The sequence below is a fragment of the Drosophila tropicalis genome, unplaced genomic scaffold (genome assembly GCF_018151085.1).
Source record: "Drosophila tropicalis isolate 14030-0801.00 unplaced genomic scaffold, ASM1815108v1 contig_593, whole genome shotgun sequence".
Lineage (NCBI taxonomy): Eukaryota > Metazoa > Arthropoda > Insecta > Diptera > Drosophilidae > Drosophila > Drosophila tropicalis.
Window position 1 is genome coordinate 12,950,027 of NW_027173070.1, and position 18,618 is coordinate 12,968,644.

At 36.6% G+C, this 18,618-nt stretch overlaps 2 protein-coding genes across 14 annotated transcripts; one reads left to right on the top strand and one right to left on the bottom strand.

The window, feature by feature from the left end:
* Positions 1-30: 30 nt before the first annotated feature.
* Arms (Ankyrin repeat-rich membrane spanning) lies at positions 31-15,911 on the top strand. 13 transcript variants are annotated; one of them, XM_068288397.1, is made up of 12 exons: positions 32-627; positions 5,034-5,708; positions 9,272-9,406; positions 9,465-9,662; positions 9,719-12,516; positions 12,580-12,758; positions 12,824-13,071; positions 13,132-13,530; positions 13,617-13,646; positions 13,764-14,103; positions 15,153-15,464; positions 15,528-15,911. In XM_068288397.1, the coding sequence occupies exons 2-12, from the start codon at positions 5,124-5,126 to the stop codon at positions 15,719-15,721; spliced, it is 5,418 nt and encodes a 1,805-aa protein (XP_068144498.1). In that variant the 5' UTR covers positions 32-627; positions 5,034-5,123; the 3' UTR covers positions 15,722-15,911. The 13 variants fall into 13 exon arrangements, with proteins under 13 accessions (XP_068144503.1, XP_068144505.1, XP_068144498.1 ...); XM_068288399.1 differs by having other exon boundaries at positions 33-627; positions 13,764-13,860; XM_068288402.1 differs by lacking the exons at positions 15,153-15,464; positions 15,528-15,911 and adding an exon at positions 14,185-14,955 and having other exon boundaries at positions 31-627; positions 13,764-14,109.
* Panx (Panoramix) lies at positions 15,110-18,399 on the bottom strand. The gene has a single exon (XM_068288413.1). The coding sequence runs from the start codon at positions 17,296-17,298 to the stop codon at positions 16,621-16,623; it is 678 nt and encodes a 225-aa protein (XP_068144514.1). The 5' UTR covers positions 17,299-18,399; the 3' UTR covers positions 15,110-16,620.
* Between the last annotated feature and the right edge of the window lie 219 nt (positions 18,400-18,618).

The following is an 18,618-nucleotide window of genomic DNA, read 5'->3' on the forward strand; positions in this document are numbered from 1 at the left end:
GTCTTCTTATCGATATATGTATATACCTGCCAGCTGTCTGGATATATCGGACACGAGCGAAGAGACAGTGACGCGTTTTTAATTCAATTTAAATAAAACAAATACAAAATGAAATATAAAATATGTTGTAAATATTATATACGAAACGCATTTACAAGTCTGTGAATTGTCAATAAAGGTGTTTTTGTTCATCAAAAGAAGTGGCCAAATATATGTGCAAATCTAAAAGTGACCTACACACACATACACACACACTCGCAAATACAAAATACATATTTTTAGTGACAATTCATTTTACATATAACTAAAATATATACATATAAGAAATATTTTTAACAATTAATTACGGTAAAAAGTTCTCTTTGTGTTGTTGTTTTTGTTGTCGAGTGTCTTTTAGTATTATCGACCGTTTCATTTGCTTTCGTTAGTGGCAAACATTTTTTTTATATATGTACATATGTATGTATGTGTGTATGTGCACGCATTCAAGGTAGAACTACACGTGCACTCAGCTGTCTGTGCGTAGGTGTGTTGGGGCTCCCGCTCAGCTGTTATAGGACATCAGGATAACAGTTGAAAAATTGTCAATAAAATTAAAATTTTAATTTTAATTCCTTTATGTAAGAGGTAAGTGAACGAATTTCTTTCTTTTTTTTTTGTCGCTGCACAAATAATAGATTTTTCAATTTGTTTGTAGAATTATCATAAACTATAATTGTTCGGTCACAAAAGTAAATATAAATATTTCGTATATGTCGTTAAGGTGTTAATTGACACCAAAAATAACAACAACTTGCAAAATTAGCTATACATTTTCACAATGGGTTTATTTAATAAAACGGAAATAAACTGCTGTTGATTGATGCCCTCCAATTGCAACAACAACAACAACGACAAGCCAATTATTCAGATATACACCACGTACATGGCTATACATATGTATATGTATGTATTTTATTGCTTGTTGTTCTCCGTTCACATTTCTTTTGTAATCCGTCATAATTGAAAAATAATATACTTATATACATAAGTATCAGAATGTGGCCCTCCCCCACTTGAAATATAAGTCCATTGCAGCTCTTTTTCTTTATCTTTTGTGGGCTGTTCCCTTATCAGTGAACAATTAAGCTGTAAGCTTAATGATATTTAAATGTCTTTAATAGTCAAAATGAAATCTGAGATATAAAAGATATTCAGACTAACCTGTCTTCTTCTTCTCCTTCACTTAACAATGTGCTAATTATTTATCGAATACTTCAATTAATTCTCCCCTGCATACATACACACATAAAAAGGGAAAAATTGTCGTCCCCCTCACTCGATTTTTGATTAAAGTATCGCAAATTAGTGCTAATTTGAATGATAACTAAATCTAGTATAACATCTTACTAAATCATTTTATCTCTGAATTCAGTCGAGGACAGACGTGTATATTGTCGGTTAAAAATTTGTATTAAAAATGGTGGAAAATTTTCCTGTCTATTCGATATCCCATTTTATGGAAACTCATTTACAAAGTTCCACAACAAGACGCGGTAGTGCAAATCAACACGTGAGTTAAAGCCTTTTTGTGATTATTCCAAACTGTTTTTTTAATGAAAAGATAAAAGGCATAATATGAAGTGACTGGCTTGGAACTTCAATTCTTCTGGACTGATTATTCTTAGGAATTCTCCAGATGTAATTATAATAAAGTTTAAAGACTAAAACATCACCAGCCCTGAAAACCTAAACATAATAAGGTCAATAAACCATAGCTAAGATCGTGTATTAAGTTCTTGGAATGCGAAGTGAGTGAGATGGCAATTGCAAGTCCCTTTACTCTGATGTAAACACTCTCTTAATGAAAAGAGAACAAGAGTTTCATCATCACCTTGTTCAAAGATGTCAAAGACGAGACGAAATTTGCTTGCTTAGCTTATCAGTCATCAAGATCACTCACAAGTTGAAGAACGAATACAATGTAATATATAGAGAGAGTATGAGAGAGCAACTGGAACTAAAACTGTGACTGTTCGAAAAATTTGCCTTGTTATTCTTTTTCGCAATGTAGTATGATAGTCTGTATGTATGTATGTACATATGTATGTATGAATGTTTGTAGAAACCCCTGATAAACCCCCATTAATATTGGGCTAAATTTGTTGTGTATTTTATCAGAAAAACATGGGAGAGAACACCGGTATATATGTATATATGTACATATGTATGTACGTACCTGTCTGGCGTTTCTTTTTTCTCTCTTTCTGCGCCATTGGTTTAAGGTTTTTTTTTGTTTTAGTTTTCCAACAGTTCGCGCCGCGTGCGCTTGATTACTAAGCGCTGTTTTATTCAAACTAAAAAAACATATTGCAATTTATAGTATATAAATATATTATATACATATATAAAGAGATTAAAATTAGTTAGCTCACTAAACTTGTCGAGCTTCGTGCGAAAGTTTAGTTGAAAGTACAAAAAAAAAAAAATAATAATGGGTCGCACTCCGAAATTGAATTTAGTGGGACGTGCTTATTCTGAAATGTCACCCTTGAATCCGTCACCGCCACCGCCACCAGTGGCCACCACAAGCTCTGGGATTCCGGGTGGACAACATGAACGTCACGATTCTGGTGGCTATGGCAGTATATTTCCATTTGGTTTCCTACGAGGCTCATTTGGTCGCAGTGGTAACTCAATTCAGGTTTGTTTTGTCCCAGACTGATCGGAAACCATATGTTTCTTTGAATTCTAACGTGTTATAGTTGGTGGGATAACTGTTTTTACTATCATAACATAAAGATTATAATAAACAAAAAAAAAAAAAAAAACAAATTGGCGGAAAACATAAGCAGACAGCCTACCGCCCTCTGATTAGAAATCTACAGAAATAGAATATCGATAACGACATATAATGGTTGGAGTCCCCTTGCTGTCTAAACGATGGCGCTTTTGTATTTGTTTATATATTTAGTAAGTAATGTTTTCGGAATTAACTGGAATTAGTTTGTTTTGTTACATATGTATTTAAAGACAGAAATCTCACATGTGATCAATGTAACGGGTGTGAGCCTATTTTGTAAAATATTCATTTACAAATTACGTCGCAATTTCTACGATCAGAAAACTGATTCTCAAAAATTAGTCATACATATGTACAATCATTAGGTGAAATAAGTAACTCCTAGAAATAATTACCAGACATAAACAATTTATTCACCATAATTCCATAATATACCACCTTTTTCAGTTGACCAGAATACTAGGTTTGATTGAGAAATCAAATGTTTACTTAAAAAGTTTTAACTGTGGTTTCAAATTTTGTTGAATTTCGCTGAATACATTTAATAAATGGAAAATAATTTATTTAAACATAAATATGGACTTTTAAGGTATCAAAATTTTTCAATTAAAAGTTATTTCAATTTATTCCATTCTAAACACATTAAATCAAAAGACGAATCTAGGCTGCAATAATAAATGTAAAAACAAAATAAATTTCAATGCTTAAATCAAAATCTTTTTAAAAAAAGTCCAGAGCAAATAAATACATTATGTATTCTTTAGTATACTTTTACATTATCGGAATATAATGAATAATTGTCTGTGTTTAAGCCAAACAAATATATTTTATTATTTATTATACCCGAACGAACAAAACGAAAATTTTCTTGCTCACATTTTTGAATAAAATTTTACGTTATATTTTACCATTCATAGTTATCTACATACAAACTCTACACATTTTCTACAGCATCGCCCCAGAAGTAGGCAACACTTGATCTTTACAAGAAATCAGTTGAACTTGGCAAAGCTGTGACAAAGTAAAATTTGAAAATAGTTTGTGGACCATGGACAAATAAGAACAAAAAAAAAAAAAATGTTCTTTAAGTACATTTCCTGCCTTATTGACATACATAAGCTGCTCGTTGGTAGCAAAATGTGTGAAAACTAGATAACGGTAATTAGCAGAGCATTATCTATTAGGAAATAGCGCGCTGTATTTTAATATCCGTTAATCGAGCAGCCTATCTGCTGCTGGCGTTGTGTATTGTTTGTTCAATTAATGAAAATTAAATATCTATAAAAATGCCAAAGGAAAACAGGGGCCTGCCCAACATTTATATGGTGGATACTTTACATGCCATCATCCCAGACAGTGCAGTACATTGAAGGCAAACGCAGCCCAAAAGCAGCGAAAAACGAAAAACGAACTCTGAACACGCGTCGCTAGTTCTTTTCTATAACGAAATTGTGAGACAAATTTAAAAAATTATTTCAAAACTGGAACTAAACGGACAAAATTTAACTAGAATGTTCAAGGCGCGTTTAAAAACGCATCCGCCCCATAGCGGAAGTGAGGTGTGTTTAACAGAAACTCTCAAACTCTCATTAGTTTCTAGTGAGAAAGTTTTTAACAAATCATTGAGAATTGTCATTTATTCCGTTGCCATTTCAATTTTATGAATTTGTGCTGAAATTTGTGTCGTAAAATGATATTCTCTCCATTAAAAAAAAATACTAAATTTTGGAGAGAAATTAATAGGCAGTTGTGTTTAATATCAGAGTCTCTAAAAATGAACAAATACTTGAAATTTTTTATTTAAATACACAGTGGTGGCCAAGAATTTAGCACATTGAGTATTTTCGAATCTGACATTTGATTTTCTCGACACTCAAGTAACTCTTTTTGCTGAATTTTGAATCAGAGTCAAAGTTGGAAAACATCAAATATTTTAAATTTGTGGCCGCCATTGTATGTACATACATTGTAATGTGTTTCTAAAAGTAAATATTGTTAAGAATTCTGATCCAGTGTGATCGTTTATGTTTGTATGTATAAGTAAGAGAAGAAGTTACTGCATCAGTCAATCAATTTTCATTCAATTCATTAAAGGCAATTGATGGCTTGTTGTCTCGTTTGTTTTCATCGATTGATATCAATTAGAAAGTATTATTTTTTAACAAATTGATAAACCTAAACTAGAACTAGCAAGTAAAACTCTTTGTTTAAATAATGAACTAACCACAAACAAAACAAACATCATCTTTAGGCCTTTTACCCTCTACTACTACTTCTACTTCAACGTCATCACTTAAACTTAAACAAAGAGAAAAGGTAAATACAAAGAAAAACAAACAGAATGCAGAATGATGCAGATAAAACCGCGACACAGAAAACCAAAGCAAAAAAGTCATCGAAGAAAACATCGTCTTCATCAGCAGCAGCAGCATCAGCAGCAAGTGGATTAAGTGCCACTAGACGAGCAACGATTGGACATCATCCATCGCATGGGCAGACACTGGGGCAGGGGCAGGGTCATGTTATTGGGGCTCTTGTGCGAAACTTACATGATACAGGCACATGTGATATACAGTCATTGCATAGGCCACTTCTCGAATGTGAAGAGCGTTTGGTGGCCATTGCGAAACCAGAGTCCAAGCAGACCTCATCATCCCCCCAGAGACGTTCAAACACCAGTGAAATGACCCCTCATGCCAATTTGCCACGTTTCGTCATTGACATCGATGGTGATAATAATCTACGCTCAGAGAATGCTGCCCCAGCAAATGCAAGAAGAAGTACTCTTGCCATCTCCACACCCAACACACGGTCACCAACACCCGAGCCTGAGGGGAACCAGGAGACTGTATCATTAAACAATTCAATGCGAAGATTCAGTCATTTCAATATGGCCCTGCGTCGTTTCTCTCACATACACGTTCATGTAAATGTCCTTTCTAGTTTCTAACTAAGCTTGTCCCCAATGATATGTGTGTGTGTGTGTATATATAGATGTATATCCTGGTTTTGCATTTGGTTTAATGTGATCCTAACCTTCTTGGCACGCTGCGTTTTCTTAGTATTCTGCTCTGCGCTGTTGCTTTATATATCTAAAAATAACTTTTCTGCCAGTTTCTCCCTCCCCCCAGCATTAACTTACTTAACTTAACTCATGGTGCCTTCTACCTCTGCCTGAATGAGTCTCTCTGTGTGTGTGTGTGTGTGTATGAAGATGTGCGTTAACCTCTTTGTTTTTGTGGTTCTTCTTGGTTCTGTTGGTAAAAAAGAAAGAAACCACTTCACTATCATTATGGGTTTGAGTCTTCAGCCACTTGAAAACCGTCAAATGATAATGTTGGCTTAATTCATTTCATACCAAATGTTTAAATTTTATCATTAACTGTCTATTGAAAAGGCTATTTTTAACGGTTAAAAGTTATTTATATAAATTCTTGGTAGTTGGTTAGCCTTTTGGTGGCGTGTGTGTTCTTCCCCAATCAATTTCCTTTCTTTAAAATCCTCAATTTGCATAAAGATATGGTATATAGTATTTCAGGAACTCGTTTAATTACTAACGTCGAGCTCTTGCGGTCACTTTTCTCTTTCACACACACTCTTTCTCTATCTCTCTCTCTCTTCCTCTCTCTCTCACTTTGAAGCTACCCCCCTTCAATTAGCTAATAGACAATCAATTACAGGAGAAATATACGGCAAAAAAAAAAATACATATTTTTGCCATTTGGCCTTAAAGAGAGAAACTTTTTGCAAGGTAAATAGTGTAAAACCATGTATTACATTACGTCTCGATGGCGTCTTAAGAGTTGGTTTTGTGGTCAGTGGTCAGTCGGTCGGAAATGCTGCTACACAGTAGACGCACTGCAACAGGAGAGCGAGATAGAGAGAGAAATAAACAAATAGTGTTTGTTGTTTATATTGTGTGCATTCGATTTGCCCAAATTGCTCAAACACGTTTCCGCGAAATTACAAAAAAAAAAAAAAAAACAAAAACTAAGTGCATCTACTCATAACCTTTTGGAAGCCTAATCTTTGCGTGCGAGAGCCAAATCATTTAAAGTCTCTTGAGTCTTATACAAAACGTTGTTTGTTTTTTTTTTTTTTTGTTAGCATTTTTGATAAGCTTAGCGTGTCTTGCGTTAACTACAAAACGAGCGGCCAATTCGAGCGACCACTACTAAATTAGCAGCTATAGCAGCAGGTTGCAGCACTTTGCGTCGCGCAGCAAATGCCAATAAAGAAAAAGTGCAGCATAAAGTTAACAATTAATTAACGATCTATAAAAAAAAAAAAAACAGAAAAATGACAAAAAAATTGCAATTCTCTTAATTAAAACTCGTGGCGACTTGTGTGTAAACATATGCGCATACTATACCAATATATATATGTATCTATCTTTTTTTTTATATAAATTGACGTAAACGTGTATACAGTGTTTTATCAGTGTACAGAATAAATAAATTCGTGGAAATATCTCAGTCAGTATCTTTTGCAACCGTCCAAAATGAAGCTATCAAAAAGTTTGGACGAGTTAATATTAAATGCATCTCGTTTAAGCCTAAATAACTTACGTTCACCCACCAAGAAGAAAACCAAGAACGTAAGAGATCTAAATTTTAAACCTAAAAATAATATTTTGAATGTCTGCAAAGTGTTTAAAGCTAGTGAATCATAATATTATAACACTTGTTAGTATACAAAAAGGCTATTAAGGGTATATTAATTTGTGTCAGAAGTTAGCTTAGTTCGTGAGTTTAAAGAAAATCTTTTATAGATCTACAGCTATATATAGAATAGTTGTAAAGAGATAAATTTATCAATTTGGTCTAGTATTATGAGAGACATAGATAGAAAATGAAAGTATTAACAAGTTGGAAAAGTATAGCTATTTAAGAAACAATTGTTTTAAAGTATCGCTTTAGTTTCTTAAGCAATTATTACCTTACTGAAGAAGAAGACGACTTTGTCGAGTACATCATATGAGAACAATCAAAGGGAATCTTAAGATTTGTATGTTTCGTATCAAATTACAAAGTATTAACAAGATCGGAGTGCCAGATATCGTATAATCGGTAGAAATCCTAAGATAATCTGTAAAAAGTGTAGAAACAATCTGTATAACTTCAATTAAAGCATTTCCCTTATTTCATATAAATTTAAGACCATACTAGGAAATTTTGAAAAAATTTATACATTTATTTGTTAGTTAAGATTTGAAACTGAAAGGGTAAACAATCTTCGGTAGGGTCGTTTTTACAGCCTTTTAACTCTGTTTACTCTCTTAGCTTGTTGTGCGTTACGCTTAACTAAATTTTAACACCTTCAATAGAAGTATCATTATCAGTATCAATCTAACTAACTTCTGTAGACGCATTAAAACTAGACTGTTGAATGCAAAGCATAAAAAATTAGTCATGCCTCTGAAAGATTTTGAACTTTGCTGCTGCGTCACATAATAATATTATAAATAATATACAAAATAAAGTAAACTCACAAATTATTTATGCCCACTGCAAAACGTGAAAGTCCTATGCTTGATTATTATTATCATTTTCATTATCAAATAAAACAAAAAGATGTGCACAGATAGAAATACAGAATACAGGAGGAAAACTTTGTATTTATTTATGTCTTATATAGGGCGGCGCTCAACCCATCGCACATCAAACAAAACGAAACGAAAAAAACCAAAAAAAAAATGTGATATTTATTGTATATCAAGTCTGACAACTGTATGTCATGGTGACCGTTCTTTAGATAAAACCTGGTTGACACATGTTTCGAATACGATTTCGCAAATGTCAATAAAATCAATGAAATTTGTTCTTTGCCTTGCTCGAAATGTTATTTTCCACCCAATGTTTTATGATATGTTCTACTCCTCGTTTTATTCGATTTATTCATGTTTAAACTGTATAAAGAGCCCATAATTACACCTCCAGCTAAATGAAAATACATACATAGTTTAAAATGGGTCTAGAAATATTAAATTAAAAAGTTTTTCTACTGCTTTTCCTTGCCTAACCCTGGAAACAAAGTAAATTAAAATCAAATACAGTAAATGCTCAAAAATTAGAACTTTCCAAAAAGGTTCTATAAACTATAATATTAAAATCACTTAGTTTGTGATAAAAAATATTTAAAAACTAATAAATTTATTAAATTTTAATGTTTCATCTTAAAAAAATAACTTACAAGGCCTTTAAGCTAGTACTATTGTAGCTATTATAAATAAACTAAAAGAAACTTTCGAGAATTTTACTATATAAAACTAAATTTTGAGCATTTACTGTTTTCCTTGACATATATTTTCATTGGATGTCGGCTAAACTAACCGGGAGAATGGCTAAGAGCGCTTGAGGTGTAAAAATGGCTAAAAGTTAACACTTCCCGATAACCCATTTACAATTTGGCATGATTTTAAAATTACGAATTCAAATCAATATTAATTTACTAACTCAATATATTCGTTATATTTCACTTGATATATAGAATATAAATCGCTACGGAGAATCCATGGGATCACTTGGTCATCGCGCCCTATTGCAGTATATAGATAATAATGATATTTCCGGATTACGGGCCATACTCGATAGTCGTCATTTGACCATCGATGATCGAGATGAGGTGAGTTACTTATAACATCTTTATTTGAAAGGAAACTTTTAATTGTTTGTTCTTGTAGAATGGCACCACGGTGCTGATGGTAGTAGCTGGACGTGGTTTAACGGCCTTTGTACGTGAATTTCTAGCTCGTGGAGCAGATGTCCAGGCAGAGGATTTGGACAACTGGACGGCTTTGCTGTGTGCTACACGTAATGGACATTTGGATGTGGTGCAGTTGTTAATTGATCATGGAGCTGAGGTGGAACATCGTGATATGGTGAGTAAAGCGAATACAAGGATATCTGTCCAAGACTTTATCAAACTCTTTTGCAGGGTGGTTGGACATCTCTGATGTGGGCTGCCTATCGTGGACACACGGAATTGGTGCGCTTGCTACTCGACAAAGGAGCTGATGGCAATGCCCATGGCAATTATCATCTTGGTGCTCTCCTCTGGGCTGCTGGACGTGGGTTTAAGGAGATTGTCGAACTGCTGGTGCAACGTGGAGCCAAGGTCAATGTGGGCGATAAATATGGAACAACAGCGTTAGTTTGGGCATGTCGTCGCGGCAATGTGGAAATTGTGGATATACTGGTCAAGGCAGGAGCCAATGTTGATACAGCGGGAATGTATTCATGGACTCCATTGCTGGTGGCCGCCGCCGGGGGACATTCCGATTGTGTCAATTCGCTGTTGGAGAAAAAACCGAATGTGAATGCTTTGGATAAGGATGGAATGACAGCTTTGTGCATAGCCAGTCGTGAGGGTTACCAAGATATTGCTGCCTCACTGATAGCTGCTGGTGCCTATATAAATATACAGGATAGAGGAGCAGACACACCGTTGATACACGCTGTTAAGGGTGGCCATCGAAGTGTGGTGGAGGCATTGCTGAAGAAGCATGCCGATGTCGATATTCAAGGAAAAGATCGTAAAACTGCCATCTATACGGCTGTGGAGAAGGGACATCTACAGATTGTAAAGCTGCTGTTGTCAACCAATCCAGACTTGGAGTCATCAACCAAAGACGGGGATACCCCTCTGCTGAGAGCTGTTAGAAATAGAAATTTAGAAATTGTGCATATGCTGCTCGATCGCAAAGCAAAGGTTACCGCCAGCGATAAGCGTGGTGACACCTGCCTACACATAGCCATGCGAGCAAGAAGTAAGGCCATAGTAGAAGCCCTGCTAAGAAACCCAAAGCACAGTCAATTACTATATAGAGCCAACAAAGCAGGCGAAACACCCTACAACATTGATACGCTGCACCAGAAAACTATATTGGGTCAAGTGTTTGGTTCACGACGTCTTAATACCAATGAGGATTCGGAAGGCATGCTGGGGTATGAACTCTACAGTTCGGCTCTGGCTGATGTGCTTAGTGAGCCCACTTTAACGACGCCCATTACTGTTGGCCTGTATGCTAAATGGGGAAGTGGCAAAAGTTTTCTCCTCAACAAGCTGCGAGATGAAATGAATAATTTCGCCCGACAATGGGCCGAACCGCCGGCGAAAACGAATGGACTCCTTTTCTTGGTCTGCCTACATTTGAGCCTGCTCATTGGAACCATAGTGGGATTGAGTTCTTGGTCTACTTTGTGGGGTCTTTTGGCTTCTGGCTTGTTCCTGATCCTAACCTATTTGATTTTGGCATTGGTTCGCTATTTCAACTTTCAAATGGATATGTTTTGGGCTTATACAATCTTGCATGGTCTGGAGAAGAGAATGACCCGACTGAGACTTATATTGCAAGTGGCCTTTTGTCATCCTCCTGGACCACAGTCGGATTCCCAAGCGAAACCAGTGCGTTTTCATTTCGCCGAAGCTAGCAGTGCCTCTCCCACCGGAGATGGAGCTGTGGCTCATATGCTAGCCTCCTTGTTGGATGCTATTGAATCCCATTACGGTTGGCTGGCCACACGACTTTACCGAGCATTTAGACCCAAATGTCTGAAGACCGATATTGGCTGGCGTTGGCGACGAATGTGCTGTATACCAATTGTGGTCGTTTTTGAATTGGGTCTCATCAGTTTGGTGGCGGGAATCTCTATGTTGATAGCATATTTCACATACGCCTCCGAAGATGAGCGGCAACACATCTTGGTGGCCATCTATGTGATTGCTGCTGTCCTAGTGACTCTGATCTGTACTCATTTGCATGTTTTGGCCAAAGTATTTGGTTCTCTATTCACCTCACACAAGCGGCAACTGAAACGGGCTGTGCGTTCGAATGAAACTGCTCCCTTGACCATGCTAGGAGCAGAGGTGGCTGTCATGACAGATATGGTGAAATGTTTGGATGCTTTTACCAATCAGCAGAGTCGTCTAGTGGGCGTGGTGGATGCTCTGGACTCATGTGATACGGAAAGAATACTCACATTGTTAAATGCCGTGCAGACTTTACTCTCCTCACCAAATCGTCCGTTTGTGTTACTCATCTCAGTGGATCCTCATGTCATAGCCAAGGCTGCTGAGGCTAATAGCCGGCGCCTATTCACCGAAGGTGGCATTGGTGGCCATGATTTCTTAAGGAATCTGGTCCATTTGCCAGTTTATCTACAGAATTCTGGTCTTCGCAAGGTGCAAAGAGCCCAAATGACTGCTTTACTCTTTAAACGTAGCGGCGGCGGTGGTGGAGGAGGGGATTATCAATTTGATGATGGTCCTATACCCACTTTGGGTCATTCAGTCTCCGCTCGTCGTCTGTCGAATGCTTCCGAGATTATGTCCAGTCAGGAGAAATTGCGGGGCAATGCTCAACGAGGTGCCGGCACTTCAGGAGGTGGCAAAAAACTACGCTTATCCGAATCGGTTGCCAGTTCGATTGGTTCAAATCTGCATCGCTTAGGCCAGAATCCTCAGGGAGTGTTGGACTTATCGCGTATTGTACTCACCGATGACTACTTCAGCGATGTAAATCCTCGCAGCATGCGACGTCTGATGAATGTTATCTATATCACAGTCCGTCTGCTGAAAGCTTTTCAAATTGACTTTAGCTGGTATCGTCTGAGTTCTTGGATTAATCTTACCGAGCAGTGGCCATTAAGAGCGAGCATGATTGTCTTACATCATGATCAATTTATGGATACCAATGCCGATGAGAATGTCTCATTGCAGAGTGTCTATGAAAAGTAAGTTGTGCAAATAAATGTTATATTTGAATATTCCTTAATTGATTCATAACTTTATTGCAGAGTTCGTCCCAAGTTGGCTTGTTTAAGGGAGGCAGCTCCTCTGTTGGAATTGGATCGCGATGAGCGCAAATTGGATGCATTTTTACAATTGCATAAATCTGATTTGTTAGTTGCTGATCTGCGCATATTTTTACCCTTTACAATCAATCTAGATCCGTATTTGAGAAAAGTTTTAAAGGGTGAGTATCACACCGAGTACATTAAGGTGCAAAGAGTCTTACTTAAATTATTGTAACTCTTGCAGAGGATCAGCAGACTATAGAAGATGAGGGCTCCTTAGTTCTACAGACCCGACCAAGTGTTTCAAACTCAATAAACAGGCATCATCCAGCTCCACCCACAACCTATGTGCCTTCGCCTCAAGCCTATCCGCCTTATCAAATGTTCCACAATGAATATATGGCCAATGAGTTGAGATCTCGCTTACCTAGCGCTAGTACTGAACCTCCTATGACTCCACTTTTGGCCAATTCACCGAATGATTCATTTAATGTAAGTGAAATTAAATTTCAGTTTCTCCTTTTTTTAAACAAGAGTTTTCTTTAATTCCAGGATGACATATTGCAAACCAAACTCACAGATCTCACTGTAGAAGGTGTTATTAGTTTATTAGAACGCATTGAAGACCTCAAACCTGCTTTGCAGAAATTGTCTCCTGTTTTGCGGGAAAATGCCATAAATGGTCGTGTCCTTAAGCATTGCGAATTGTCGGATTTGAAGTCAGTTTTGGGTTTAAGTTTCGGGCATTGGGAACTGTTTCGTTTGCTAGTTACCACTTTGAGAGATTGTGAACGCTTAGCCCCACGTAAAGTTAGGCCACAAGCATCGATTATCGAGCCACCACCAGCAGCACCCATACCCATGATCAAGGATGTTACAGATGCGCTAATTACACCAGCTCCACGCGAACCTCTGTCCCGAAAGAATTCTGTCAGTCATATGGAGAAACAGGTAAACAATTGGCGACTTGCGACTTAATCTAAGCAATTCACTTCATTACATTGATCTTAATCTTTAATCTATATCATGCTAACCAGTCGAAAATCCACGACTATGAGTATCTACAGGTAAAACTATAATACAAACGAGTTACTCTTATTTTTTCGACGGAAATTAACTCTCCTTTTGTTTTGTTTGTGATTGAAGAAAGTTAATAATATTTTAACTGTAATTTTATGTTTTAGGTTACTTTGGAAGAGCAAATGATTTGTGGCGCTTTGCAGACCCTCAATGAAGAAGCTTTCGAAGATGTTGCTAGCAGTGAACGTCCAAGTCCAACAGGTGAGATGATGGCACAACTACAATTAGCACCCATACGGGAATCATCGGAATTTGGTTCACCCTCCGATGAGCAACAGAAACAAATGTCCTCCGGCGTGTTAATACGTAATCACAACAATAATGCAACAACAACAACAATTAGCACACCAACAACAACTAAATATTTGCATGCTGAATATAATCAAAGTGGCAGTTCGCATTCACTGCAAAGTCTAAGTACCCAGCCAGGTGGAATAATCGGTGGTAATGGTAGTAGTACAAATGATCTAATCAATGTTGGTGATGGTAATTTCGGTTTATCTCCTCCGCATCGCAACTCCCTAGGTGATGAATTCATAATCGAACCCACTGTTGGCCCATCGCCATATATAGTGCCCATGGTTGTGGTAGTACCAAATGGCAATGGTGATGGTCATCATCATCCGTACAATGATACCAAATTATAAGTGTGACTGAGAACAAGACCGGAGGGCAGGGAGGGAAACCTCAAAACGATTTTATTATAAGAATATACACACAAACATTTCATTCAAATGGTATAATAGGGTATAATTCCAATTATCCGGCATCATCAGACCCAATCGAAATGTATTCTTATAGAAATATTTAAACGTATTATGTAAACATAAATTCTCATATTCGGATATCTGGATAATTGGAACTCTACCGTACATACATTATAATTGACTGCAAAAAGGGCTTTTTGCGTTAAAATTTGGCCATTTAGTAATAGTTTTTGTTTGGTTTTGTTGCTAAAACATACAACTATACGTAACTAGAGTTATTAAATCCTATTATATAACCTGGGATATGTTTTGCTATTGAATTTTAGTTAAAATTACTAATCAAAAACATCTTCCTCGTTTAACTGCATCTCTGGCTTCTAACTAATACTGATTTGAGCTGGTTACTAATTCAATGTATTAAACCAAAACTTTAGTTTTTAGTTGCCACACCCACACACACACAGACACAGAGAGACACTTTACCAAAAATTGTCAACAACTAATACAAACAAACAGAACAAAAAAAACGAGAAAAAAAGTCAATAAAATTTTTGATATACTGAAATAAATCATTTTATCAAATACAAAAGGCATTTTATTGTTAAAAAAGCTTTTAGATTTATAATCCTTTGGTCAATGTCAAGTTTATTTAATGCTTAATTGTTTCAAAATGTTTTTTATTTGCACGATAATTAATTAAATACTGAGGGCTTACGGATAATTGTTGTTGATCATAAACAAACTTTTCGATATGGACATATTGTTTTATTTTTTAATTTATTATAGAAATTGTTGATACTTCATCTAATGTAATGGCAGCAGCAGCAGCCATGGTCGCCTCATCCTCATCATCGGTGGCGTCGCCGTTGCAACAGCGTAGAGATTCCATATTAAAACCGCAGGGCAGTGGAAAGACTTCGACAGAGAAACGTGTATCGATCAAACAATTGCCCAGCAATAACAATAATAGTAACAATAATAATAACAACAACAATGCCAAATTATCAACTAATGTGGAATACATCTCCGAAGTGGCCACAAGTGCCGGGGCATCGGGAAGTAGTAGCAAAAACCGCTTGACCTCCAAGCCGCCGTCAGGTTAGTTATAATCCAATATTATATCATAGTGAATCTGTTTCAATTATTAATTTTATTTTGCAGGTGCCCGTCCAGCTTCATTGATTATAACCAAATCGGATTCATCGTCACAGTTTCAGTTGTTGCGCTCCTCATCGGTGGACTATGAGGATGTTGAGGCCCAGCAGCACCAGCAACGTATTAGTGCTTTACGAGTATCACTTCTCGAGCAGCAGGAAGATGAGTCGTCGCCTTTAGTGTTTACAGTGAGGAAATGATAGAAACTTATATCTAGATCTTAATTGCCAAGAAAATATATGTTTATATATGTATATATATAGCTAAATATATATATGTATATGTTATATGTACTTATTATATGTAATAATGCGTTGTGAATATAGAGAATAGAACAATAAGACAAATTATAAAGAATAATAATGTATAACTTTGGTACAGTTTATATTAGCCATGGAAGCTCAAATAATTATATTTATATTTGACAGAATATTAATGGTAAAAAGTATTGAAAGAAATAATTAATATTTCTTTCTTACAATTTCGGAAATCTTAATTTCTAGTTTGATTTCAATTGATTTTACTTTGTCAGTTCTTTTGTTTAGCTTTAGTTTTATGTATTATATTGGCTTCACTTAGTAATCAGGTAGATTCTCACTCTAATTGTATGAATTTCTAGTCAATCGAGGATCTTTTATGGTGTTTCGTTTGATAAATAAGGCATATGGCAAGGGTCTATACGGGTGAGATGAAGGCACAACTACAGTTAGCACCCAACAAATGTTCTCCGGCGTGTTAATATGTAATCACAAAAACAATTTGCACACCAACAACAACTAAATATTTGCATGCTGAATATAATCAAAGTGACAGTTCGCATTCAATGCAAAGTCTAAGTACCCAGCCAGGTGGAATAATTGGTGCTAATGGTAGTAATTTCGGTATGGTATGATGGTAATTTTGGTTTATCTCCTCCGCATCGCAATTTCCTAGGTGATGAATTCATAATCGAACCCAATTATTAATATTTCTTTCTTACAATTTCGGAAATCTTAATTTCTAGTTTGATTTTAATTGATTTAACTTTGTCAGTTCTTTTGTTTGGCTTTAGTTTTATGTATTATATTGGCTTCACTTAGTAATCACGTAGATTTTCATTCTAATTGTATGAATTTCTAGTCAATCGAGGATCTTTTATGGCGTTCCGTTTGATAAATAAGGCATCTCGCAAGGGTTTATACAATTGTTCGGCCCACAACTGATTGGGCATACATTCGGATAGCTCCTTTAAGGCAAACATTACATTTGTTTGAGTCTGTGTTAGATTAATAATATCAAATGTCGGGTTTTGCCAAATGGCATTATTTTCAGTATTTTCTTTCAGTGGTTTAGTTTGAGTGCCTATGTCTTTGCTGTTATTTGATGATTGTTGAGTTGTTTGCGTGCCCATGGTTCTGTATAGAGCGGTACCCGTTGACATTAAATCCTCCACTTTAATGTCCAGTTCACCATTTTCAGCGGCTTGTTTGCGTAACTTGAGAATTCGCTGTGGAGTCACGGTATTTGCTTCAATTTTTTTCAATGATTCTGAATTAATGCCTAAGATATTAAGTATCTTGGTGGTTTCCATTGGCAATGCCTCGAGCCCCCATTTGGATATGTTAATATCTGTTCCACTTATGGAATTGAATTTGTAAGCAACATTGAAATTATTCTGCAAGGGTGACGGGTTTTCAAAGATGTCCTGGGTCATGAAGGACAAACTAATGGGCATTTTTGAAATGGTGTCGACCAGAAGAAATTCCTCCTCAGGCGCCTTTGATGATTTTAGTTCCATTTGGGCTAACGCCAATGTGGTTCTTTCAATGTTAGCTATTCGCTTCTCTTTGGCAGTCAATGTAGATGGTTGAGGTTTAGGTGTTTCCTGTATAAGCTTGGACGGATCGACCAATCGAATGAAACCTTTCTCATCATCGCGTAGTCTAAGCTCTTCGATATCGTTTTTCGGTTCTGGTTCACATTTTTTGGAACGGTTTCTACCAGAGGACAATTTTAAACCATCTCGCTTACGTTTGGATCCATTGAAGTCGTCCCGTTGTGCATCCGAAGTGCGCCTTCGTTTGTATGTTCTTTCCCCTTCGTTGTTGTTCGAGATTCCAGCTCCCAATCCAGAAATTGATCTCCCTTCACGGCTGTATTCGTTTTCTTTAGGGGGACTGGGACTACGGGGACTTCTATTATGTACATTGCGCCGGGATTCCCGATCTGGACTGGGGCTATGTCGCCTGACTCTTTTCTCTTCATTGTTACCTCTCGATGGACCAGGACTTTGTATCCTCTTTCGTGCTTCATTATGCCGACTTTTATTCTTTTTATGCTTTTTTCGTTTTTTTTTGAGATGATGTTGATGCCTCTTCCTGTCCGGCTTGTTCGGTTAATTTTAACAACAAAGCTTCCTGTTCGAGTAGAGCCTGTAGCTCGGGCGATGCTTCTCCAGGTTGCCTTGTTTCAGAGCCATTACCCAAGTCCATATCATCAAGAAGTTCTCGCTTTGTAAAACCATTTGGCAAGTCATCCCAATCTTTGTCAAATCCCTCCCAGTCAATGCTTGCATCTTCCAATTTCGGAGGATCTTCATCCTTAATAAATTTGTTTTGTGGAGCTACCAAGTCATCAAAATAGTTATCATCCGGTTCTCGCTTGGGAATGACAACGTTTTCCTCTGCATCATCACTTTCCCAGCCTGCGCCGGTGCAGCTTATTGCATTTGAGACAAATATCTTTGGCGAAGTTATAGGTGCATCACGCAGAGGAGTTGTATCATTGTCACTAAGATGGTGGTGTTCTGAAGGTTCAACCTTTGCGCTCACGTCCATATTTTGTCCAGTTGTGCAGAGAATCCTTCAAAAAATGAAAATTCGGGCTTGGAAACACTGAACAACACTGAAATTTCGATGCCTTGGTCCCAGTATTTTCCAGTGTGAAAAAACGCGCAGTACAAAAAAATACTGACATAGTGCAACAGATACATGGATTTAAAATAATTAATAAAAAATAATAAATATAGCAGTGCAAAAAATTCGCACCAAATAATAATATGTGTTTACAAAGTACATAATGGTGGGTTTATAATTGCATGAAACTGCAGCCAAGGCAT

Coding starts and splice junctions, on each gene's coding strand:
- Arms (XM_068288397.1), top strand. CDS start 5,124: ATGCAGAATGATGCAGATAAAACCGCGACACAGAAAACCAAAGCAAAA. Junction 13,072..13,131: donor CACCGAATGATTCATTTAAT/GTAAGTGAAATT, acceptor CTTTAATTCCAG/GATGACATATTGCAAACCAA. Junction 13,531..13,616: donor TCAGTCATATGGAGAAACAG/GTAAACAATTGG, acceptor CATGCTAACCAG/TCGAAAATCCACGACTATGA.
- Panx (XM_068288413.1), bottom strand. CDS start 17,298: ATGGAACTAAAATCATCAAAGGCGCCTGAGGAGGAATTTCTTCTGGTC.